The sequence below is a fragment of the Thalassophryne amazonica genome, chromosome 8 (assembly GCF_902500255.1).
Source record: "Thalassophryne amazonica chromosome 8, fThaAma1.1, whole genome shotgun sequence".
NCBI classification, from domain to species: domain Eukaryota; kingdom Metazoa; phylum Chordata; class Actinopteri; order Batrachoidiformes; family Batrachoididae; genus Thalassophryne; species Thalassophryne amazonica.
This window is the reverse complement of record NC_047110.1, coordinates 3253677-3280570: the sequence shown is the minus strand read 5'-3', so window position 1 is coordinate 3280570 and position 26894 is coordinate 3253677. Positions and strand designations below refer to the sequence as shown.

At 44.3% G+C, this 26894-nt stretch overlaps 1 protein-coding gene across 1 annotated transcript in view; it reads left to right on the top strand.

The window, feature by feature from the left end:
- LOC117515315 (proline-rich protein 5-like) overlaps positions 1–26347 on the top strand; it is a 56537-nt gene extending 30190 nt beyond the window's left edge. Inside the window, exons 5-7 of the mRNA XM_034175810.1 lie at positions 1741–1878; positions 1964–2081; positions 25145–26347. Coding sequence (XP_034031701.1) covers positions 1741–1878; positions 1964–2081; positions 25145–25524 — 636 coding nt within the window. The 3' untranslated portion in view covers positions 25525–26347. The remainder of the gene's footprint in view (positions 1–1740; positions 1879–1963; positions 2082–25144) is intronic.
- Positions 26348–26894: the final 547 nt, after the last annotated feature.

Sequence of the window (26894 nt, the reverse complement as noted above, 5' to 3'; positions counted from 1 at the left end):
ACACCGCTGTGCTCCGGAACAGGAAGTGATACAATACCGCAGTGAGAGCCAACCACCAGTAGAGTACAAGAGATTAGTAAGGAAGACATCAGGGCAGCTATGAAGAGGATGAAGAGTGGAAAAGCAATTGGTCCAGGTGACATTCCCGTGGAGGCATGGAAATGTGTAGGAGTGATGGCAGTGGAGTTTCTAACTCGATTGTTTAATAAAATCTTGGAAAGTAAGAGGATGCCTGAGGAGTGGAGACAAAGTGTGCTGGTTCCTATTTTTAAGAACAACTGTGATGTGCAGAGCTGCAGTAACTACAGAGGCATAAAGTTGATCAGCCACAGCATGAAGTTATGGGAAAGAGTAGTGGAAGCTAGGCTTAGAAAACAGGTTAGGAGCTGTGAGCAGCAATATGGTTTCATGCCGAGAAAGAGCACGACAGATGCAATGTTTGCTCTGAGAATACTGTTGGAGAAGTACAGAGAAGGACAGAAAGAGTTACATTGTGTGTTTGTGGACTTATAAAAAGGTTATGATAGGGTGCCAAGACAGGAGTTGTGGTATTGTATGAGGAAGTCTGGAGTGGCAGAGAAGTATGTTAGGGTAGTGCAGGACATGTACAAGAATAGTGTGACAGCGGTGAGATGGGCAGTAGGAATGACAGACTCATTCACGGTGGAGGTGGGATTACACCAAGGATCAGCTCTTAATGGTAAGTGGACTGCAATTATATCGCGCTTTTCCATCTGGGCTAGACACCCAAAGTGCTTTACACAATAATCACATTCACCCCGAAGGCAGGCTGCTGCCTGACATCGGGGTGAATGTGAGGACATGCAGGTGGTTGGAGAGACAGAGGAAGATACAGAGGACAGGGTGAGATGGAGACGATTGGTCTGCTGTGGCGCCCCCTAATGGGAGAAACCGAAAGAAGAAGAAGAACACATTTTATAAATCTGCGGAGGAAAATGCCTCTCTCAAAGCATGGCTGTTACGACAGTTGTCCTAAAGTGGGACTGGTTGGTTGCTGCGGTGACGTCTCTGTGTCTGCTGTATGTTTTGTCTTGTGTCTAATGAAAGATGTTGTTCTTAAGCTAAAAGTAGCGTGTGGACCTCACACAGTTTTACAGTGATCGAGTTTTTAAAAGAGGAATTTTGCAATATGTCTGTGTGACTCAGAGACATCGTACAGAGAGAGGACGGAGAGAAAGACGGTGTCAAAAAGTTGGATGAGGATAACAGAATCAAGAATCCGTGGAATTGGCTCTGTCTTGAATTTCAAGTCAGCAATGAATATCATGAGATACAAAATTCATTTGGCTCCCCCCCAGCTTCCTGCAAATTTTTTATTTCACGCACACGTGCACTGCAAACCTGTGAGGCCAGAGCACTCAGGTCCCTCGTGTCCTGCTGGCATTCAGATTTAAATTAATGTTGTTGGAATTCCAGAGTCTTTGAAAAAATGTCCCAGTGATGGAGTCTGAAGTGGTGCACAGTGACATGTTTGTGTTCCGACGGTGTGTGGAGCAGCTTTGACCCATTCAGAAGGGAACCCGTTTCCTGGGCTGTGATCTGAAACTGGGTCAGTGCCAAGCCAGAGGATGCAGGTTTTTCCAGGCCTGGTTTAACTGGTGTTTGGTTTCCAAGAGGAACCAAGGACACGGGTTCCTACCTGTGATTTATCTGGGAGGACTCGAGTGAAAAGGTCAGGATTAATCTGTGAGGTAACAAAAACTCTGCTAATGGGTTCAGGGTCAGGAGCTGACGGTGAGACAGATGGCCCTGCTGGCCTTCAGGGACCTGGTACTGCTGAAGCTCCACCTGCAGGAAACTCTGGGAGCTGCAGCCCGTGTCCCCCCACACATTATACAGATGTTGCTGGTTCTGCAGGTACATGCACACACACACACGCGCGCACACACACAGGATGGGAACGTGAGAGTTGTGTTATTTGTTGTGTCCATCTGTCTGTCAGGGCGTCCACGAGTCCAGCGGCCCCAGTTTAGAGTACCACCAGCTGGAGCGTCTGCTGGAGCTTGTCGTGTCTCCGTATCTCAGCAACGTTCTGCACAGCAAAAACCAGCTCCTGCTCGGTCAGTAAGACACGGTTCAGGGGCCGCAACCTGCTCTCTGTGTGTGTGTGTGTGTGTGTGTGTGTGTGTGTGTGTGTGTGTGTGTGTGTGTGTGTGTGTGTGTGTGTGTGTGTGTGTGTGTGTGTGTGTGTGTGTGTATATACATACTAGATCAGGGGTGGCCAAGTTCGGTCCTCGAGAGCCACCTTCCTGACACTCTTAGTTGTCTCCTGCTCCAACACACCTGAATCCAATGAAAGACTCGTTAGCAGGCTTTTAACGAGTCAGGTGTGTTGGAGCAGGAGACAACTAAGAGTGTCAGGAAGGTGGCTCTCGAGGACCGAACTTGGCCACCCCTGTACTAGATCATCCTGTGCAGGTGAGACTAACTCCCAGGCTGAGTGTGAGCGTATTGGCACAACCATTTGGGGGATGGGGGGCGGCGGTGGTGGGTGGCGTGTGTGCTGTGGCTGAAGACGGTCGAAGTTAACCGAGCCGGGCCCAGAACTTGTATTTAAACCACTGTGATGCAATAATTCAAGAAGACAATTTTTTTGTTTTTAAACAAGATTTTATTGCATTCGTAAATTCTTGCAAAATTTCAGAAATATTTGGTTTCCGTGTGAACGATGTAATTTTATGCATGTTCTCCTACTGATGAAAAAGTAGACAAAGAATATGGGATAATTCTTGCGCTAAAAAGAAGAGTTTATTTATTAGTCCAGCCACACAGTCTTTTATATCACTAGTTTTGTGTATATACACCTGTTAGTGTGAGAACTGGGCAGTGACGATCAATGTAACGTGTGTGACCCAGAGGCTATGTTGGTTTTTACATAGAATGAATGAATCAACCAATCAGTATGAGCAGAGGCTTAGTTACCCATAATCCCTTTGGTGTGTTAATGTTTAAATCTTCAGAATTAGTGCATTATTTTAAAATGAACAGATGTGTTATATATCACTTTGTACATTTTAAGAGTTTACATTAATGTAGATATTCTATCTGGAATAATTTTATTTATAAAGCAAAACCATCATTCAAACCTGCTTTCCATTTCAAGACCTCTGCCTCATCGCTGGACCACTGTATCCTGTCAGGGTAAATGGTGTCTTCCTACAGCAGGGGGCAGAGCGCACAAAGACAGAAGCTCTGGCTCACTGGCTGTTTGGGTTTCTGATCGCCGTTGGTTCTGTTAGAAGCTTTGGTGGAGTTTAAACTCAAAATCAGCTTCTTACTGTAGTAGCTGAGAGCGTATTTGAGGCAAAATTGAAAGTTATAGGTTATCTGTAGCTTCTGATAAGTTTTTAGACAGTTTATCGGTTTAGCGTTAAAAAAAAACTTTTCAGTTAGCTGATTACCAGTTATCGGAGCTAACATTTTGGTTAGCTGGGCCCACCACTGCTTCAAAGCAGCTTCATGAAATCATCTGACTTCCAGAGCGGCATGCTGCAGGGGACAAGGGTCAGAGGGTGTGGTCCTGCACCGAGATGCTGTTTTAATCCTCTTGGCAGGCGGGAGATGTCGTTTAGCTGCTGTTTTGTTCCAGCAGGTCGATGTGTAGTTGTCGGGGTTTAACCAGGTTATAAACACAATCTGCCGCCACAGCGCAGCCTGCAGGTCGACCGACCCACCGCTAAAGACACCACAAGCTCAGAGTCCGCTGGCCACACACACACACACTTTATTCCATCAAATTAGAATCGTTGTATAATTATATTAAATTATGATCTAACTGCAGTAAAATCTGAAATTCTAAATGATGGTGTGCTTTCGAACGTGTGCATGTTCTCCGCCTTAATGCCACTAAGTCACCTCTTTTGCACACGGAGACGGTCTTTGGGATGTTTTTGAGACATTCTTTGAGACGTTCTTTGGGACACTCTTTGGGATGTTCTTTGAGATGTTCTTTGGGATGTTCTTTGGGACACTCTTTGTGATGTTCTTTCAGACGTTCTTTGGGATGTTCTTTGGGACACTCTTTGTGATGTTCTTTCAGATGTTCTTTGGGACACTCTTTGTGATGTTCTTTCAGATGTTCTTTGGGACGTTCTTTGGGACACTCTTTGTGATGTTCTTTCAGACGTTCTTTGGGATGTTCTTTGGGACACTCTTTGGGATGTTCTTTGAGATGTTCTTTGGGACGTTCTTTGGGACACTCTTTGTGATGTTCTTTCAGATGTTCTTTGGGACGTTCTTTGGGACACTCTTTGTGATGTTCTTTCAGATGTTCTTTGGGATGTTCTTTGGGACACTCTTTGTGATGTTCTTTCAGATGTTCTTTGGGACGTTCTTTGGGACACTTTGTGATGTTCTTTCAGACGTTCTTTGGGATGTTCTTTGGGACACTCTTTGGGATGTTCTTTGAGATGTTCTTTGGGGCGTACTTTGGGACACTGTGCGATGTTCTTTGAGACGCTCTTTGGGATGTTCTTTGAGATGTTCTTTGGGACGTTCTTTGGGGCATACTTTGGGACACTCTTTGCGATATTCTTTGAGACGCTCTTTTGGACATTCTTTTGGGATGTGCTTTCAGATGTTCTTTGGGACACTCTTTGGGATGTTCTTTGAGATGTTCTTTGGGACGTTCTTTGGGACACTCTTTGGGATGTTCTTTGAGATGTTCTTTGGGACACTCTTTGGGATGTTCTTTGAGACGTTCTTTGGGGCGTACTTTGGGACACTCTTTGCGATGTTCTTTGAGACGCTCTTTGGGATGTTCTTTGAGATGTTCTTTGAGACACTCTTTGGGATGTTCTTTGAGATGTTCTTTGGGACGTTCTTTGAGACTCTCTTTGGGACATTCTTTGGGACACTCTTTGGGATGTTCTTTGAGATGTTCTTTGGGACGTTCTTTGGGACACTCTTTGTGATGTTCTTTGAGACGTTCTTTGGGACGTACTTTGGGACACTCTTTGCAATGTTCTTTGAGACGCTCTTTGGGATGTTCTTTGAGATGTTCTTTGGGATGTTCTTTGAGACACTCTTTGGGATGTTCTTTGAGATGTTCTTTGGGACACTCTTTGTGATGTTCTTTCAGACGTTCTTTGGGATGTTCTTTGGGACACTCTTTGGGATGTTCTTTGAGATGTTCTTTGGGACGTTCTTTGGGACACTCTTTGAGATGTTCTTTGAGATGTTCTTTGGGATGTTCTTTGAGATGTTCTTTGGGATGTTCTTTGGGACGTTCTTTGGGACACTCTTTGGGATGTTCTTTGAGATGTTCTTTGGGACACTCTTTGTGATGTTCTTTGAGACGTTCTTTGGGGCGTACTTTGGGACACTCTTTGCAATGTTCTTTGAGACGCTCTTTGGGATGTTCTTTGAGATGTTCTTTGGGACACTCTGCAATGTTCTTTGAGACGCTCTTTGGGATGTTCTTTGGGACGTTCTTTGGGATGTTTTTGAGACGTTCATTGGGACATTTTTGAGACATTCTTTGGGATGTTCCTTGGGAAGTTCTTTGGGACATTTTTGAGATATTCTTTGGGACATTTTTCAGATGTTCTTTGGGATGTTCTTTGAGACATTCTTTGGGATGTGCTTTGGGATGTTCTTTGGGATGTTTTTGAGATGTTCTTTGGGGTGTTTTTGAGATGTTCTTTGGGGTGTTTTTGAGATGTTCTTTGGGACATTTTTGAGACATTCTTTGCGACATTTTTGAGATGTTCTTTGCAATGTTTTTGAGACGATCTTTGGGATGTTCTTTGAGTCATTCTTTGAGACATTCTTTGGGACATTTTTCAGACGTTGTTTGGGACGTTCTTTGAGACATTCTTTGAGATGTTCTTTGGGACATTTTTGAGACTTTCTTTGGGGCGTTTTTGAGACGTTTTTTGGGATGTTCTTTGGGACATTCTTTGGATATCTGAAAAGTTTCCGTGCACCCTTATGGACATCTCGGCAGTTTTGGGTGTGCAGGGTTTTCTCTGAACGGATCTGTTGTAGGGGCGGGGCCTCTGTGCTCATGCACACCTCCCGCTACAACATCCCACAAATAATGCAACTTCATTTTATTCTTACATTATGTATTAATGCATGTTTTCTTTATGAAAGAAAACACTATGATTCGAGTTCATTCACTTGTTATGCAACCCCAATTACAATGAAGTTGGGACATTGCATGAAATGTAAATAAAAACAGAATACAATGATTTGCAAATCCTCTTCAACCTATATTCAATTGAATACACCACAAAGACAAGATATTATTAAGTAACAGGTTTATTAATGAAATGCTGAGCTTGAATGAATGAATGAATGAATGAATGAATGAATTATTCAGCACGCACAAACAAAATCTCTCATTTACAAAACAAGTCAAGAGAAAACAAAAATTAAAACATATAGAACAAAACTCAAACAATTTACCAATTTAATGCGGCTGAAAGGACGTGGGCAGAAGCAGAAGCTTCTAAACGCCCACACCGTACATCAGTTTGTGTGTACAAACAAAAAATAAACACGAAAAACAAATACCAGTCAGCAATGTAACGCAGTGAAACATACAAAGTAATACAACAAACAAACAAAAAGCCACACAGGCAATTTACTTAATTACGCAAACTATAACAAGTTTATATATTATTTTTATACAGTCTTTTAAAACAAGCCAATGTACTGGATACTTTAATACAATCTAAACAGTCATTCCACACTTTACGGAAATGCAGTGACTTTTAGCAGCAGTTTGAATCTTTCTTCTATCAAACACCAAAGATCCACGCAAATTATAACTGGACTCTCTCAGCTCCTGGACATGTTGAGGCAAGAGTCCATTTTTAACTTTATACATTATCTGTATTGTAAAATAATCAACCAAGTCATAAAATTTCAAAAACTGAAGACGAACAAACAGTGAATTTGTTGGTTCACAATATGGTTTTTTACTTATCACTCTTATAGCTTTTTTTTTTTTTTGTAACAGAAATATTGGATTAGTATTTGTTTTATATGTATTTCCCCAAACTTCAATGCAGTAAGTCATATAAGGGACAAGTAATGAGTGATACAATGAAACCAACAGATGCTGGGGGAGAAAGTATTTTAATTTGTACAAGATATCAATAACTTTTGATATTTTGGACTCAATATGTTTTATATGAGTTTTCCAACTAAACTTGTCATCAACAAAAACTCCAAAAAATTTAGTTTGAGATACAATTTCAATTTCAATGCCATTCAACAATAATTTACTACTTAAATTTCTAGGCTTATTTCCAAATATAATGCACTTAGTTTTACTGAAATGAAGTGATAATCTATTAGAGTCAAACCAATATTTAAATTTTTGCAGTTCCCTCTCCACCAAGTCCAAGAGCTGTCTCAAATTCTCTCCACTACCAATCACAGTTGTATCATCAGCAAACAAAATACAACTCAAAGACTTAGAAACCAAACCTATATCATTAATATACAGCAAAAACAATAGTGGCCCGAGAACTGACCCCTGGGGCACTCTATTACGTAAATAACTAGCTATCCAGTTAAAGGCCAGTCCTCTAATACCATACATCTGTAATTTTTCCAATAATATGGTATGATCAGTAGTATCAAATGCTTTCTGTAAGTCAAAAAAACCCCAACCGTGTATTGCTTCTTCTCTATTGCATTTGTAACCTGTTCCACAAAGTCTTTTAAAGCCAAAGAAGTTGTTCGATTTTTTCTGAAACCATACTGATGTTTGTGTTGTGAAAACTGTAATGACACGGACCCACAACAGCGGGCGTAAATGAATGGTCAATTACAAAGTTGGTGTCGTGTGGGTAGGCTCGAGGATAGGAGACGCCCGTCCAGAGAAGAGTCGGGACCCACACGATTTCCACTGCCAACGGATCTGGAACACCCCGGAGCCGCCAAGTCCTGAGTCCCCAGGTGGCCACCGTCTCCAGCTGTCAGATCAGGTACTGCTGGCAGGAAACAGAAACAGTTAATAGTGGGTGTGTGTGCACCGATTTCTCTGCAGAGATGTGGTGTCTTCTCCAGGCTTTTATGGGTGAGGTGTGATGAGGTGATGAATGACAGCTGTCAACTCCGGGCTCCTGGTGCTTCTGGTGGCGACTGCGCCCTCTGGTGGTGGTGAAGCGCCTTGGGGCAACTGTTTGTTGTGATTTGGTGCTATATAAATGAAATTGATTTGATTTGATTTGATTTGGTGCCTGAAGCCCGCCTTCAGGCAGGGCGCCCTCTGTTGTTGGGCCAGCAGTACCTCCTCTTCAGGCAGCCCACACAACAGGACCCCCCCCCCCCTCAATGGGCGCCTCCTGGCACCCGACCAGGCTTGGTGGGATGCCGCTGGTAGAAATCGGCCAGGAGGGCCGGGTCCAGGATGTAGCTCCGCTTCACCCAGGAGCGTTCCTCGGGTCCGTACCCCTCCCAGTCCACCAGATATTGGAATCGCCGGCCCCGTCGACGAACGTCCAGGAGCCTGCGGACGGTCCATGCAGGCTCCCCATCAATGATTCGTGCAGGAGGCAGCGCCGGTCTGGGGGTGAAAAGCCTGGAGGTCTGATACGGTTTAATCCTGGAGACATCAATCAATCAATTTTTTTATATAGCGCCAAATCACAACAAACAGTTGCCCCAAGGCGCTTTATATTGTAAGGCAAGGCCATACAATAATTATGTAAAACCCCAACGGTCAAAACGACCCCCTGTGAGCAAGCACTTGGCTACAGTGGGAAGGAAAAACTCCCTTTTAACAGGAAGAAACCTCCAGCAGAACCAGGCTCAGGGAGGGGCAGTCTTCTGCTGGGACTGGTTGGGGCTGAGGGAGAGAACCAGGAAAAAGACATGCTGTGGAGGAGAGCAGAGATCGATCACTAATGATTAAATGCAGAGTGGTGCATACAGAGCAAAAAGAGAAAGAAACAGTGCATCATGGGAACCCCCCAGCAGTCTACGTCTATAGCAGCATAACTAAGGGATGGTTCAGGGTCACCTGATCCAGCCCTAACTATAAGCTTTAGCAAAAAGGAAAGTTTTAAGCCTAATCTTAAAAGTAGAGAGGGTGTCTGTCTCCCTGATCTGAATTGGGAGCTGGTTCCACAGGAGAGGAGCCTGAAAGCTGAAGGCTCTGCCTCCCATTCTACTCTTACAATCCCTAGGAACTACAAGTAAGCCTGCAGTCTGAGAGCGAAACGCTCTATTGGGGTGATATGGTACTACGAGGTCCCTAAGATAAGATGGGACCTGATTATTCAAAACCTTATAAGTAAGAAGAAGAATTTTAAATTCTATTCTAGAATTAACAGGAAGCCAATGAAGAGAAGCCAATATGGGTGAGATATGCTCTCTCCTTCTAGTCCCCGTCAGTACTCTAGCTGCAGCATTTTGAATTAACTGAAGGCTTTTTAGGGAACTTTTAGGACAACCTGATAATAATGAATTACAATAGTCCAGCCTAGAGGAAATAAATGCATGAATTAGTTTTTCAGCATCACTCTGAGACAAGACCTTTCTTGAGACATGAAAAACAGGATGTATCCGCAGTGAAGCTGGCAGCCTCAGCTTCACTGCGGCCGAGCTGAGGACTTTGGTGATTGGAAATGGTCCGATGTATCTGTCCTTTAGTTTCTGGGAATTGACATGCAGAGGGATGTCCTTGGTTGACAACCAAACCTCCTGCCCGGGCTGGTATGCAGGAGCCGGGGTACGCCGGCGGTCTGCATGGTCCTTAGCCCTCGTCCGGACTTTCAGAAGGGCAGAGCGGGCTGTGCGCCACACCCGACGGCACCTTCTGAGGTGGGCCTGGACCGAGGGGACCTTGACCTCTCCCTCTATGGCTGGGAACAATGGGGGCTGATACCCCAAACATGCCTCGAAGGGGGAGAGGCCGGTCGCCGAGGAGATCTGACTGTTGTGGGCGTACTCGATCCAGGCCAGATGTTGACTCCAGGCTGTCGGGTACGTGGAGGTTACACACCGCAGGGCCTGCTCCAGATCTTGATTTGCCCGCTCTGCCTGTCCATTAGTCTGAGGGTGGTACCCGGATGAGAGACTCACAGTGGCCCCCAGTTCCCTACAGAAACTCCTCCAGACTTGCGAGGAGAACTGGGGACCACGATCCGAGACAATGTTCGTGGGGATACCATGCAGACGCACGACGTGGTGGACCAAGAGGTCTACAGTCTCCTGGGCAGTCGGGAGCTTCGGGAGGGCCACGAAGTGGGCCGCCTTGGAGAACCGGTCCACTATCGTCAGGATGGTGGTCATACCCTGGGACGCAGGGAGATCCGTGACAAAGTCCAGGCCTATGTGGGACCAGGGGCGACGAGGCACTGGCAGCGGCTGGAGGAGTCCTTGGGCCTTCTTGTGTTCAGCCTTGCCCCTGGCACAGGTGGTGCAGGCCTGGACGTACTCCCAGACGTCCGTTTCTAGTGACGCCCACCAGAAGCGCTGCCGGACCACTGCCACGGTTCTTCGCACCCCTGGGTGGCAGGAGAGCTTGGAACCGTGACAGAAGTCCAAGACTGCAGCTCTGGCTTCTGGTGGGACATATAACCTGTTCTTTGGTCCATCTCCGGGGTCCAGGTGTCGTGTCAGGGCCTTCCGGTCTTCTCCACGTCCCAGGTGAGGGTTGCGACGACAGTGGACTCGGGGATTATGGTGTCCGGTGGATCCGACAGCTCTGGCTTGACCTCCTCTTCATGCACCCGGGACAGTGCATCGGACCGTTGGTTCTTGATCCCGGGGTGATACGTGATTTGGAAGTCAAACCGACCGAAGAACAGTGACCAACGGGCTTGCCTGGGGTTCGGACGCTTAGCGGTCCGGATGTATTCCGGGTTCCGATGATCCATGAAAACCGTGAAAGGCACCGTAGGTCCCTCCAAAAGGTGTCTCCACTCCTCAAGAGCCTCTTTCACCGCCAGTAATTCCTGATTGTCGACATCATAGTTCCTTTCAGCCGGGGTCAACCTGCAGGAATAGTAGGCACAAGGATGGAGAACCTTGTCGGACTCCCCACTCTGGGACAGCACGGCTCCTATCCCTGAGTCAGAGGCATCCACTTCGACTATAAACTGGCGATCGGGGTCAGGCTGCACCAGAACTGGTGCAGTCGAGAACCGGCGTTTCAACTCCTTAAATACGGCTTCGCACCGATCCGACCAGGTGAAGTGGACTTTAGTGGAGGTCAGGGCTGTCAGGGGGCTAACAACCTGACTGTAGCCCTTAATGAACCTCCGGTAGAAATTTGCAAAACCGAGGAACTGTTACAGTTTCCTACGGCTTGTTGGTTGGGGCCACTCTCTCACCGCCGCAACCTTGGCCGGATCAGGGGCGATGGAGTTGGAGGAGATAATGAACCCCAGGAAGGACAAAGAAGTGCGGTGGAATTCACACTTCTCACCCTTCACAAACAGCCGGTTCTCCAATAACCGCTGCAGGACCTGACGTACATGCTTGACATGGGTCTCAGGATCCGGGGAGAAGATGAGAATATCGTCAAGGTATACGAAGACGAACCGATGCAGGAAGTCCCGCAAGACGTCATTAACCAATGCTTGGAACGTCGCGGGCGCATTGGTGAGGCCGAACGGCATGGCCAGGTACTCAAAATGACCTAATGGGGTGTTAAATGCCGTCTTCCACTCGTCTCCCTTCCGGATCCGAACCAGGTGATACGCATTCCTAAGATCCAGTTTTGTGAAGATTTGGGCTCCATGCAAGGGCGTGAACACTGAATCTAACAGAGGTAACGGGTATCGGTTGCGAACCGTGATCTCGTTCAGCACTCTGTAATCGATGCATGGACGGAGTCCACCGTCCTTCTTGCCCGCAAAAAAGAAACCAGCCCCCATCGGGGAGGTGGAGTTCTGGATCAACCCGGCAGCTAGGGAGTCCCGAATGTAGGTCTCCATTGATTTGCGTTCCGGACGTGAGAGGTTGTACAGCCTGCTAGACGGGTACTCAGCGCCCGGTACCAAATCAATGGCACCATCGTATGGATGGTGCGGGGGCAGCGTGAGCGGCAGATCCTTGCTGAAGACGTCAGCAAGGTCATGGTACTCAGCTGGCACCGCCGCTAGATTGGGGGGGACTAGAACCTCCTCCTTAGCTGTTACACCAGGTGGAACCGAGGATCCTAAACACTCCCGGTGGCAGGTTTCGCTCCACTGCATCACAACCCCAGACGGCCAATCAATCCGGGAATTGTGCTTTAACATCCATGGAAAACCCAAAATCACCCGGGAGGTAGAAGGTGTTACAAAAAACACGGTCTCCTCCCTGTGATTCCCAGACACGACCAATGTCACTGGCTGTGTCTGGTGTGTGATTAACGGGAGAAGGGTGCCATCTAGTGCCCGTACCGACAAAGGTGATGGTAAGGCCACAAGAGGGAGCCCAACCTCCCTTGCCCATCTGCTGTCCAGCAGATTCCCCTCCGACCCCGTGTCCACCAGTGTTGGGGCGTGAAGGGTTAGATCCCCACTCAGGATCGTCACTGGGATGTGTGCGGATTTGCGGGATTTCCCCGCATGAGTGTTATGGCCCACCCTTAGCCTAGTCTCTAAGGGCGGGCGTTGTAGTTTAACAGCTTGGGGCAATTCTTCTGTATGTGCTCACTCGAGCCACAGAAAAAGCATTCCCCGCAGGCCAGCCTCCGTTGTCTGTTTTCTGATTTTACTTTAGCCCTGCTTGTGTCCATAGCTTCATCAGCAGGGGGAGCTGTTGCCACACGGAGCTCTCTGGCAGTGGAGCGTGGGGACGGCGGCACCCTTTCGGACCCGGAAGGAAGAGGGACAACTCTTCGCCTCGCTCCCGACGATGTTCTTCTAATCAGTTGTCTAACCGTATAACCAGGTTGATAAGCCAATCAAAATCCCGCGGCTTGTCCTTCGCCAGCAGATGCTCCTTCAGGACCGGAGACAGTCCGTTCACGAAGGCGGCGCGGAGTGCAACATTATTCCAGCTGGACCTCGCTGCCACGATGCGGAACTCGACTGCATATTCGGCTGCACTCCGACGCCCCTGTCTCATTGACAGCAGCACGTTCGAAGCGGTCTCGCCTCTATTGGGGTGATCAAACACTTGTTAAACTCCCGCACAAACCCAGTATATGTCGTTAGGAGCCATGAATTCTGCTCCCAGAGCACCGTAGCCCAGGTGCGTGCCTCTCCTCGAAGCAGATTTATTACATAAGCCACCCTGCTGGCATCAGACGCGTACATAACTGGACGCTGTGAAAAGACGAGCGAACACTGCATCAAGAAGTCAGCGCACGTCTCGACACAACCTCCGTATGGCTCTGGAGGGCTTATGTATGCTTCAGGTGACGGGGGGGGGGGGGGTCGTTGAACGACCACTGGAATATCTGTATCTGGCACTCAGGCAGCAGGAGGAGGTGCCGCAGCAGCACCCTGCGCGTGCGCTTCCACCTGAGCGGTGAGAGCCTCCATCTTCCAATTGAGAATAACGTTCTGCTCGGTTACCAAGTCCAACCGAGCAGTGAAGGTGGTTAAGATTTGCTTTAGCTCACCTAATACGCCTCCTGCTGGCCCCTGTGCACCCTGCGTTTCCATTGGTGATTCACTCGATGGTTGACGCCCCTCAGGATCCATGACGCTGGCCGAGAAATCCTGTTGTGAAAAGTGTGATGACACGGACCCACAACAGGGGGCGTAAATGAATGGTCAATTACAAAGTTGGTGTCGGGACCCACACGATTTCCACTGCCAACGGATCTGGAACACCCCGGAGCCGCCAAGTCCTGAGTCCCCAGGTGGCCACCGTCTCCAGCTGTCAGATCGGGTACTGCTGGCAGGAAACAGAAACAGTTAATAGTGGGTGTGTGTGCACACACCCAGCAAAACAGTCAGCAACAGTTCCTTTTCGGGTGGGAAAACACCTCCACCTCCTGATCTCACAATTCCTTTGAGTGTTCGTGCAGACCCCAATATACACTTAACGAGTGCAGGAGTGCAGAGCGGGAAACGCCAACTCCTCCCAACTTCCTCCATCTCGGCTGAAAGTGAATATGGCTGCAAACTCAAAATCACAGATTAACAGCTCCCAGCTTAGATGCAAAGTACGTTACAACTTAAGCTTAGCTGCGGAAAGCACAAAGACGGCTGAGAGTTTACCTGAAAAGGTTTGACGATTTCTCGGCAGAGATGTGGTGTCTTCTCCAGGCTTTTATGGGTGAGGTGTGATGAGGTGATGAATGACAGCTGTCAACTCCAGGCTCCTGGTGCTCCTGGCGGCGACTGCGCCCTCTGATGCCTGAAGCCCGCCTTCAGGCAGGGCGCCCTCTGGTGTTGGGCCAGCAGTACCTCCTCTTTGGGCGGCCCACACAACAGTTTAAGTATATGATGTTTTCTATAAAATCGTTCAACCTGTTTACAAATATTTTTTCCAGAATTTTAGAAAACTGTGGTAACAAAGAGATTGGCCTATAATTTGAAAAAAACGTGTTTATCACCAGATTTAAACAATGGAATCACCTTAGCAATTTTCATTCTGGAGGGAAATTTCCCAGTCATGAGTGACAGGTTACAAATGTATGTTCAGGGTTTGATAATACAGTCAGTAATGTTCTTAATCAAAACCATATCAAAGCTATCAATGTCAGTGGATTTTTTTTTCCCTTAATTTTATGAAGTATGTGAAAAATTTCTTTTTCATCCGTTTCTCTAATAAGCATTGAATCCTGAATTTTATTAATTAATTTACAGTTGTCCATTGAACACTTTGCCATAGTTACAATTGAGTTTGATACATTTTTACCAACATTAACAAAATAATCATTAAAATAATCAGCAATAATTTTATTTCCTTTTACAATTTTAACAGAGTCTATATAAAAGTAAAATGGCTAATCTTTAACAACTTTTTCTTTTTAATGATTTTGCCCAAGAGCTTCCAGGTTCCCCTAATGTTAGTTTTATTTTTCTCCAACAGGTCACAGTAGTACTGCTTCTTACACAATCGCATAATGTTTGTTAATTTATTTTTATATGTCTTATATTTCCTATCGACTTCATTAGTTATAAATTTTAAAAACTGCTTATACAATAAATTTTTCTTTTTACATGCATTCAGGAGTCCCTTTGTTACCCAAGGTTTATCAGTCCTTTGTGTATCTCCGGTTTTAGGCACCCACGGACAATGTTTATCATACAGATTAGATCCAATAGAAATAAATGATTTATATGATTCATCAACATCATCACAATAAATTTCACACCAATTTTGGCGCAATAAATCCCTTCTGAGGTTCTCAATATTAACATTAGTGATTTTCCTAATAAAATGTGCAGTTTTTGTTTGGTGCACGCTGTCCACTGATGATTTAAAAGCTACAAAAACTGACAAGTGATCGCTGACATTGGAAATAAGTATTCCATCTGTTATATTCCCTACAATGGCATTTGTTAATATGTTGTCAATGAGTGTTGATGTGTTCCTAGTTATCCTGGTTGGATGTATTGGATCATTTCTAATCTGATGGCTCTGTGGATACGAGACCGTCATGTGCTCTTTCTCTGGTTATCACAAGACCTGGACATCAGCCATTTTCCGTCAGATTTCACTTTTAACAAGAGATTTTGTCATGGAAAGCCGCGCGGAGGCGTCGCACGTCACGACCGATTCGCTGATGAAGCGAGACAAAGGAACACCTCTGTTTCGGAGTGTTAGAGGACAAGTTGGGACATGTCCAGCTCTCCACAAGTTCTTTTATACTCACTCGACTGGTAAGCACTGAAAGCCGAGATAGACATGGTAGTGAGATGTGACATTGCAGCGTTTGTTTGTGAGGCTCTGGGGGCACACGTTGTGATGGACCAACCCTCTCACCCGAGCGCAAGGAACAACTTGCATATTCATGAGAGGAAGAGGAAGAAGCAGCTTCCTGGTCGTGATGGTGACCGATGATGACGGCGAGCAGCTTGGTCACCAGCCCACCTCCGCTTAACTCTGCTTCACTCCTGATTTCCACGTCTTCTTCCCTGTGGTTTTACTCACTAAATGTAGTGCTGCTGCCTGCAGAGGGCGCTCTAACCCTAACCCTTACACCCTGTCAGGAAACAGGCTGAAATCAAACCATTATAATTCAAAAACATTGTTTTAACCATTTCTATGGAACGAACTCATGTCATGAATACAGTAATGTTCAGAATAATAGTAGTGCTATGTGACTAAAAAGATGAATCCAGGTTTTGAGTATATTTCTTATTGTTACATGGGAAACAAGGTACCAGTAGATTCAGTAGATTCTCACAAATCCAAGACCAAGTATTCATGATATTCACACTCTTAAGGCTATGAAATTGGGCTATTAGTAAAAAAAAGTAGAAAAGGGGGTGTTCACAATAATAGTAGCATCTGCTGTTGACAAACTCAAAACTATTATGTTCAAACTGCTTTTTTATCAATCCTGTGAATCACTAAACTAGTATTTAGTTGTATAACTACAGTTTTTCACATCTGTGAGGCATTAATTTGTTGGTTTCGAACCAAGATTTTGCTGGTTTACTAGTGTGCTTGGGGTCATTGTCTTGTTGAAACACCCATTTCAAGGGCATAAGTAAGTAAGTAAGTAAGTAAGCTTTATTTATAAAGTGCCTTTCACAGACCAGGGTCACAAAGCGATGCACATGGCATACAAAAATAATCTAAAAATAACATACGAAAACAATAAAATACAATATTAGGCTAAAAAGCTAACTTAAAGAAATGCATCTTTAGTTGCCTTCTAAAAATATCTATACAGTCCAGAGAACGAAGGGCACAGGGAAGCTCATTCCAGAGGCTAGGCGCCACCGCTTTAAAAGATCTGACCCCGCGAGTTTTAAAACGGGTCCGAGGAACCATCAACAGGTTCTGATTGGATGACCTGAGGCTCCTGGAGGAAGCATAAGGCTGGATGAGGTCCCTGATGTACTCCGGTGCCTGTCCATGCAGAGCTCTAAAAGTCAATACCAGGATTTTGTAATAAATCCTGTAGGAGACAGGCAGCCAATGCAAAGTATTAAGAATAGGAGTAATATGGTCCCTCCTGCGGGTGCGGGTAAGCAGGCGCGCAGCAGAATTTTGCACAACCTGCAGGCGGGCCAACTCCTTCTTATTCAGACAGGTGAAAAGACTGTTACAATAATACAAACACGATGAGACGAACGCATGAACAATCATCTCAAGCTCTTTTAAAGTCACCATCTTACGGAGCTTAGAGATGTTCCGAATTTGGAAAAAACAGTTCTTAACCAGGTAATTTGTGTGCTGCTCCAGAGACATCCCTCCATCCAAAATGACACCCAGGTTACACAGGCTGCTTTTGACCGTGCAGCTTATGCTACCGAGATGCTGCTTAATTCCAGGTACAGCACTATCTGGTGCTACAATCAGAGCATGTCCTCTTCAGCATAAGGCAACATGACCTCTTTAAGTATTTTGACATATCCAAACTAATCCATGATACCTGGTATGTGATATATAGGCCCAACACCGTAGTAGGAGAAACATACCCATATCATGATGCTTGCACCACCATGCTTCACTGTCTTCACTGTGAACTGTGGCTTGAATTCAGAGTTTTGGGGGTCGTCTCACAAACTGTCTGCGGCCCTTGGACCCAAAAAGAACAATTTTACAATCTTCCATTCCAGCTTATTTATTAATCAAAAACCCAGACAGAGCTTTAATTCATTTGAAAGCTTGACTCTTAGTCTTGTCCATCCAAATTGGAAGTCCCAAAAACCAGTTTTATTTGTTGTTATCTATCGTCCACCTGGTCGTTACTGTGAGTTTCTCTGTGAATTTTCAGACCTTTTGTCTGACTTAGTGCTTAGCTCAGATAAGATAATTATAGTGGGCTATTTTAACATCCACACACATGCTGAGAATGACAGCCTCAACACTGCATTTAATCTATTATTAGACTCAATTGGCTTTGCTCAAAATGTAAATGAGTCCACCCACCACTTTAATCATATCTTAGATCTTGTTCTGACTTATGGTATGGAAATAGAAGACTTAACAGTATTCCCTGAAAACTCCCTTCTGTCTGATCATTTCTTAATAACATTTACATTTACTCTGATGGACTACCCAGCAGTGGGGAATAAGTTTCATTACACTAGAAGTATTTCAGAAAGCGCTGTAACTAGGTTTAAGGATATGATTCCTTCTTTATGTTCTCTAATGCCATATACCAACACAGTGCAGAGTAGCTACCTAAACTCTGTAAGTGAGATAGAGTATCTCGTCAATAGTTTTACATCCTCATTGAAGACAACTTTGGATGCTGTAGCTCCTCTAAAAAAGAGAGCTTTAAATCAGAAGTGCCTGACTCCGTGGTATAACTCACAAACTCGTAGCTTAAAGCAGATAACCCGTAAGTTGGAGAGGAAATGGCGTCTCACTAACTTAGAAGATCTTCACTTAGCCTGGAAAAAGAGTCTGTTGCTCTATAAAAAAGCCCTCCGTAAAGCTAGGACATCTTTCTACTCATCACTAATTGAAGAATATAAGAACAACCCCAGGTTTCTTTTCAGCATTGTAGCCAGGCTGACAAAGAGTCAGAGCTCTATTGAGCTGAGTATTCCATTAACTTTAACTAGTAATGACTTCATGACTTTCTTTGCTAACAAAATTTTAACTATTAGAGAAACAATTACTCATAACCATCCCAAAGACGTATCGTTATCTTTGGCTGCTTTCAGTGATGCCGGTATTTGATTAGACTCTTTCTCTCCGATTGTTCTGTCTGAGTTATTTTCATTAGTTACTTCATCCAAACCATCAACATGTCTATTAGACCCCATTCCTACCAGGCTGCTCAAGGAAGCCCTACCATTATTTAATGCTTCGATCTTAAATATGATCAATCTATCTTTGTTAGTTACTTAAAAAGCCATCACTTGACCCAGCTATCTTAGCTAATTATAGGCCAATCTCCAACCTTCCTTTTCTCTCAAACATTCTTGAAAGGGTAGTTGTAAAACAGCTAATTGATCATCTGCAGAGGAATGGTCTATTTGAAGAGTTTCTCTCAGGTTTTAGAATTCATCATAGTACAGAAACAGCATTAGTGAAGGTTACAAATGATCTTCTTATGGCCTCAGACAGTGGACTCATCTCTGTGCTTGTCCTGTTAGACCTCAGTGCTGCTTTTGATACTGTTGACCATAAAATTTTATTACAGAGATTAGAGCATGCCATAGGTATTAAAGGCACTGCGCTGCGGTGGTTTGAATCATATTTGTCTAATAGATTACAATTTGTTCATGTAAATGGGGAATCTTCTTCACAGACTAAAGTTAATTATGGAGTTCCTCAAGGTTCTGTGCTAGGACCAATTTTATTCACTTTATACATGCTTCCCTTAGGCAGTATTATTAGACGGTATTGCTTAAATTTTCATTGTTACGCAGATGATACCCAGCTTTATCTATCCATGAAGCCAGAGGACACACACCAATTAGCTAAACTGCAGGATTGTCTTACAGACATAAGGACATGGATGACCTCTAATTTCCTGCTTTTAAACTCAGATAAAACTGAAGTTATTGTACTTGGCCCCACAAATCTTAGAAACATGGTGTCTAACCAGATCCTTACTCTGGATGGCATTACCCTGACCTCTAGTAATACTGTGAGAAATCTTGGAGTCATTTTTGATCAGGTTATGTCATTCAAAGCGCATATTAAACAAATATGTAGGACTGCTTTTTTGCATTTACGCAATATCTCTAAAATTAGAAAGGTCTTGTCTCAGAGTGATGCTGAAAAACTAATTCATGCATTTATTTCCTCTAGGCTGGACTATTGTAATTCATTATCAGGTTGTCCTAAAAGTTCCCTGAAAAGCCTTCAGTTAATTCAAAATGCTGCAGCTAGAGTACTGACGGGGACTAGAAGGAGAGAGCATATCTCACCCATATTGGCTTCTCTTCATTGGCTTCCTGTTAATTCTAGAATAGAATTTAAAATTCTTCTTCTTACTTATAAGGCTTTGAATAATCAGGTCCCATCTTATCTTAGGGACCTCGTAGTACCATATCACCCCAATAGAGCGCTTCGCTCTCAGACTGCACGCTTACTTGTAGTTCCTAGGGTTTGTAAGAGTAGAATGGGAGGCAGAGCCTTCAGCTTTCAGGCTCCTCTCTTGTGGAACCAGCTCCCAATTCGGATCAGGGAGACAGACACCCTCTCTACTTTTAAGATTAGGCTTAAAACTTTCCTTTTTGCTAAAGCTTATAGTTAGGGCTGGATCAGGTGACCCTGAACCATCCCTTAGTTATGCTGCTATAGACTTAGACTGCTGGGGGGTTCCCATGATGCACTGAGTGTTTCTTTCTCTTTTTGCTCTGTATGCACCACTCTGCATTTAATCATTAGTGATTGATCTCTGCTCCCCTCCACAGCATGTCTTTTTCCTGGTTCTCTCCCTCAGCCCCAACCAGTCCCAGCAGAAGACTGCCCCTCCCTGAGCCTGGTTCTGCTGGAGGTTTCTTCCTGTTAAAAGGGAGTTTTTCCTTCCCACTGTAGCCAAGTGCTTGCTCACAGGGGGTCGTTTTGACCGTTGGGGTTTTACATAATTATTGTATGGCCTTGCCTTACAATATAAAGCGCCTTGGGGCAACTGTTTATTGTGATTTGGCGCTATATAAAAAAAAATTGATTGATTGATGTGTTCTTTGGCAAATTGTAACCTCTTCTGCATGTCTTTTATTTAACAGAGGGACTTTGTGGGGGATTCTTGCAAATAAATTAGCTTCACACAGGCGTCTTCTAACTGTCACAGCACTTACAGGTAACTCCAGACTGTCTTTGATCATCCTGGAGCTGATCAATGGGTGAGCCTTTGCCATTCTGGTTATTCTTCTATCCATTTTGATGGTTGTTTTCCTTTTCTTCCACACGTCTCTGTTTTTTTGTCCATTTTAAAGTATTGGAGATCATTGTAGATGAACAGCCTATAATTTTTTGCACCTGCGTATAAGTTTTCCCCTCTCCAATCAACTTTTTAATCAAACTATGCTGTTCTTCTGAACAATGTCTTGAATGTCCCATTTTCCTCAGGCTTTCAAAGAGAAAAGCATGTTCAACAGGTGCTGGCTTCATCCTTAAATAGGGGACACCTGATTCACACCTGTTTGTTCCACAAAACTGACGAACTCACTGACTGAATGCCACACTACTATTATTGTGAACACCCCCTTTTCTACTTTTTTTTACTAATAGCCCAATTTCATAGCCTTAAGAGTGTGCATATCATGAATGCTTGGTCTTGTTGGATTTGTGAGACTCTACTGAATCTACTGGTACCTTGTTTCCCATGTAACAATAAGAAATATACTCAAAACCTGGATTCATCTTTTTAGTCACATAGCACTACTATTATTCTGAACACTCCTGTAAGTACCATATTTCTAGAGTGAAAGTCACACTTCCTGTTTTTCAGCCCTTTAATTTGGGATTTTTAAAACCACTTCATAAAACAATAAAACCACTTGCTAAAACCACTTCATAATACCACTTGATCAAACCACTTAATAAATCAATAAAACCACTTCATAAAATCACTTAATAAAACAATAAAACCACTTCATAAAACCACTTAATAAAGCTACTTGTGAAAACCACTGAATGAAAACCCCTTGATATAACAACTTAATAAACCTGTTAATTAAACCACTTGATAAAACACTTAACCCTCAAGTGACTGAGTGGGATCATTTATGACCCCGGGTATATACAACCCCAATTCCAATGAAGTTGGGACGTTGTGTAAAATGTAAATAAAAACAGAATACAATGATTTACAAATCCTCTTCGACCTTTATTCAATTGAATACACCACAAAGACAAGATATTTAATGTTCAAACTGATAAACTTTATTGTTTTTGTGGAAATATTTGCTCATTTTGAAATGGATGCCTGCAACATGCTTCAAAAAAGCTGGGACAGTGGTATGTTTACCACTGTGTTACATCACCTTTCCTTCTAATGGTGCCTGGTTTCCTCCAAACATGATGCCAGAGAGTTCAATCTTTGTCTCATCAGACCAGAGAATTTTGTTTCTCCTGGTCTGAGAGTCCGTCAGGTGCCTTTTGTCAAACTCCAGGTGCCATGAGCCTTTTATTTATGAGTGGCTTCTGTCTGGACACTCTACCATACAGGCCTGATTGGTGGATTGGTGCAGAGATGGTTGTCCCTCTGGAAGGTTCTCCTCTCTCCACAGAGGAATGCTGGAGCTCTGACAGAGTGACTATCAGGTTCTTGGTCACCTCCCTGACTAAGGTCCTTCTGCCCCGATCGCTCAGTTTAGACAGGCGTCCAGCTCTAGGAAGAGTCCTGGTGGATCTGAACTTCTTCCACTTACAGATGATGGCGGTCACTGTGCTCACTGGGATCTCCAAAGCACCAGATTTGTGTCTCAAGACAATCCTGTCTCAGAGGTCTTCAGACAATTGCTTTGACTTCATGCTTGGTTTGTGCTCTGACTGTCAACTGTGGGACCTTATATGTAGACAGGTGTGTGTCTTTCCAAATCATGTCCAGTCAACTGAATTTACCCCAGGTGGACACCTGAGCTCAGTTTTGAGTTTCATGGTAACGGCTGTGAATACTTAACGCCGGACATCTGTTTGCTTCCAGTTGTTGCTCAGTGATGCATGAACACAGAAACTGTAACTTTAATTTATGTTTAAACAGTCAGTTTTTTAAGGTTCCAGTTTAGTGTCACTTTGAAATGTCAGCAGGTTTAATAGATTCCTGTTTTGACGTCAACATTCTGTTCATCCTTGGCATCAGTGTCACGCTCGTGATTTTCGGTGTCCTTATTGGTAACAGTAGAAGGTGTAGTTTGGCGTCTGTCAAACAGGAGCTTTAAAAAGAGGATTAAAGAGCACTGCTCCGTCCCCCGTCCATAATCCTGTTACGTCCAGGCTTTGAGCTATAGACGTGAGAATCTCTCTGACTGGATACACTTCAGGTTTTTCCTCGTACGGTTAAATTCAGCCGTTAACTTGTAATCAGATGTTGATGTTTTGGGTTTTTTTTTTTTTTGCTGTTTATGTGCATGTGGTCTGTACTGATTCATACGCTGCCTAGGTATCACGACCACAACATCTCCAGTTCTTGACCTGGTCAACAGCCGTTGAAGATGTCCTCGCGCTCAACGCGCGGCTGCTGGATTTAGCTTCTCTGTATCACAGGAGCATTTTGATGGGATGCTGATGGAGTCTTATTGAATTTTTGTGTCCATCATGTGGCAGCATTGTGGACACATGCAATATATTCATTTATAATATATATATATATACATATACATATTCTATTCAGTTCAATTTATTTCATTTATATAGCACCAAATCACAGCAAAGTTGCCTCAAGGGGCTTCACACGAGTAAGGTCTAACCTTACCAACCCCCAGAGCAACAGTGGTAAGAAAAAGCTCCCTCTGATGATTTGAGGAAGAAACCTCAAGCAATAACATGAAACACATGGGAGAAAAATGCACAGATGGCATCTCCTTCATCATCAGAATCCTCACTGTCTGCTGCGCGCTCGCTCCAATTAAAAAAAACCTCTGGTGTTCCGTGGTCACTGCTGTATCACTGTATTACGTTACTAAGCCATATATATTGATTTATAATGGAAAACTGTCAAAACAGGGAATAAATATAAGTATAAAGATGATTGAATATATCAGAGCAGTAAACTGATCAGTCCATGTGAACGCACACATTGACTCGTGCGGTTATTTCCACCAGCTGCAGCTGATCCACAGCGTGAATTCTTCCTTCCAGAACAGCTCTTTATATAATCATTTGAATTATCTACCTGTTGCCACATGTACAGAAGGACTGGATTGTCATTCTTACACTCATTGTTATATTTAATACAAAATAATAAGCGCACGGAGCAGCTGCTGCTCTCGCTACCGCTGTGTTCAGGTACCATCGGAAAATACACAACTTTTTTGTTGTTTCAAATTCAGCAGTTGCTTGTGGCAAAATATTTAATTGTATCTACACAAAAGATTAATTCTGGCAAAGGGAAGGTGCCTGAGCCCATTGAAGCTGCCCCCCCACACAGATAAAAAAAATCCAAGCAAGCAGGCTGAGTTTGTCCTGTAATTTCCGACGGTACATGAAGCAGCAGCGGCCTCAGCGCTCACAAACCAGCTTCTGCGCTGTGTGAAAACGTTCAGCTGCTCCAACGAAGTCAAATTAAACAATAACGTTACAAAAACTACACAAATGATTAAAAAACGTCAAGAACGACAGCAAAACGAGACACAGATGAACTGAGGTTTTCTTTGCCCTTCGTTCAGATTTTTCAACAGTTTAAAAATCCTGACGAAGCGCCCGCTGCAGGAAGGAAGCTGCGCGAAGGTTAAACGATGCCAACGAAAGTAAACGAAAGTCCAGGGTTCTTGTTTCGTACAGTTCTTCGTTGCCCTTCATTAAGTGCCGTGTGACTGGGCCTCTACGATATGTGAGATATCTGAGCCTTAACGATATGTTCAAGGATTTTCAACCTAAAGTTCTCAGGGTGGCTGCACAAAAAGGCAGTGTACTTAGAAAATATTTGCTGGATGAGTTACCCCCCAATACACTCCTTTTTCATTCTGGCAGTTCCAGCAGTTATAAATGACCTTAACATGTTGAACATGTGTACATCAACAGAATCGTTATTTCTCTTTCCCATCATGCCACAGTTGTTGATTAAAGAGTTTTGTCAAAGAGAAGTATTGGAAATATTAATGCAAAGTACTAATGCTGCTCAGACAACAATCAACAGCTCGTCATCATGGCAGTGCTAACCCATGCAGTCTGCTATAAACCATGCAAGAGTGCCTCCTAGTGGCATAAAATGGTACAACACATAGTGGAAGACAAACTCCAGAATCTGGATCACTTCAAATTCCATTCATTTATTCTGAGTGTCAAATCTGCACAGAACATCTGGAGTTATGATGCCTGCTGATGCTGACAAATGGACTTTGTTTGTTTGTTTGTTTGATGCCATTTACAGTCAGCAGTAAAACCTGAACGTCTTTGTTGGATTTAAAAGTTGGCAAACACAACAAAGCAGGAACTCACGGTCACTTTGTGTCTTTCCATCCAGAGTCTCGTTGTCTTCGCACATCAGTGGCGTTGCTAGGCAACCAGGCCCCGCTGGAGATCACCGTCACACAGCATCACAACGACCAGTCCTCGCTGGCGCCCCTAGTGGAGCAGGACGGGGAAGCCTATCTGGAGAAGAGCGGTGGGCTGAGGCGCCACACGGTGGCCAACATGCACTCTGACGTCCGGCTGCTGTCGCTGTCAGCCAGGATGCATGCTGGGACAGAGGAAACCTGTGACGTGGAAGTGAGCGACGGTGCCAAGAGATTTTTGTTGGTGGAGGGAACAATTAGCTCAAGGCCATTTTCCAGCCAAGCAGACATTTTGGAGTCTCCGCGGAGTGTAGCAGTGGGCGGGGTCACCCACTTTTCTCTGAGCTAAAGCATGTGGAGACGACGGATGCGTGTTTGACCTGACAGGAAATGATGGGTGGGCAAGGACGCCAACCCAAAACAGGAAGTGCATAATGATTTGTATTTTTTTAAGGTGATGACAGAACGTGAGATAAACTGAATGACAGCGACGGTATGAATGTCAAAACATCTTCAACTACCAGGAGCTGGTCACCGGTCAGAGCTGGTTAGAGCTGGTTGTAGGCCCTGATCGGTACTTAAAGCTGGTCACGGCTGGTTATATTGCTGGTTATAGCTAGTAATAGCTGCCAGAGCTAGTCCTCCAAGGTGACAGCTGGTTTTATATATAATGGCTGAGTGGATCCTTGTCATTTGATTGGTGGCTTGTATGTCAGGTGACATGGATTATTTGTACCATTTGTCGCTGTGTTTCAATAGTTCGTTTTTAGTGTGTAATTTTGGTGCTATATGAAATCTGCTGTTGCACGTCCCGACCACTGCACGCACTCACACTACTGGGGGTGACGTTTAGCTAAACATGGCGGGGTTTGTTTTGCTGATGGACGACAGTTTGAAGGAGTTAACTGACGCTGATAATTCTTCTAAAGCTGGGCTTACACTGTGCAAGTTTTGGCCCTTTTTCAGACGATTTGGATCGCGCCGAGTTTCAGCTTAATCGCGCGTCCTGCATCGTGTCGTATACATGGAGTAATGAGCTGCGTTTAACATCTCACGACCACCTCCTGATCGGCGATCGTATGGTCGGATAAAAATCAAACCGGTTTGATATTCAGGTCGGCCGTTGTGAGGGTATTCCACTGCTGAAGAGCTACAAGCGTTGGCACGCTGATTAACACCAGAGAGAGTATAAACAGTGATCATCTCTTTGGGAGAGCAGCTTCTCTTTCTTTTTCCCCCTTATTCTTAAAGTCATGTAAAGTCCTGTGGGTTTTTTTTTTTAACTTTGATGTCTCCCATCGACTTTTTGTAAAAATAAGAAATGTAAATAAAGTTTGAATAAAGAGAAAAAGTGAAAAAAAAGCTTCTGTTTACGTTTTGCTTCTGGAAACACAAGTCCGACGTGTGGTGTTTGAACGTACAATGTGTGTGAGAACATAAATCGTGCGCTCTGAACTTTTACACTGTGCGGTTTTGTCGTACAGTTTGAGCTGGAACCAAGTACTACGATTGAAAATATCGTGCAGCGTCTGCCCAGCTTAAGACAAAAACTAATCCACTCTGCCGGAAGCCGTCTGGGGGCCTGAAAAGCTGTTAGGATGAAAAGATGGACACATTTCTGACGTGATTTTTCACTGAACAGAGTCTTTTTTTCCTTCATTCTTTTATTTTTGAAGTGCACAAAGACTGTGCACGGCATCACAGACTGTTTTTCCAGGT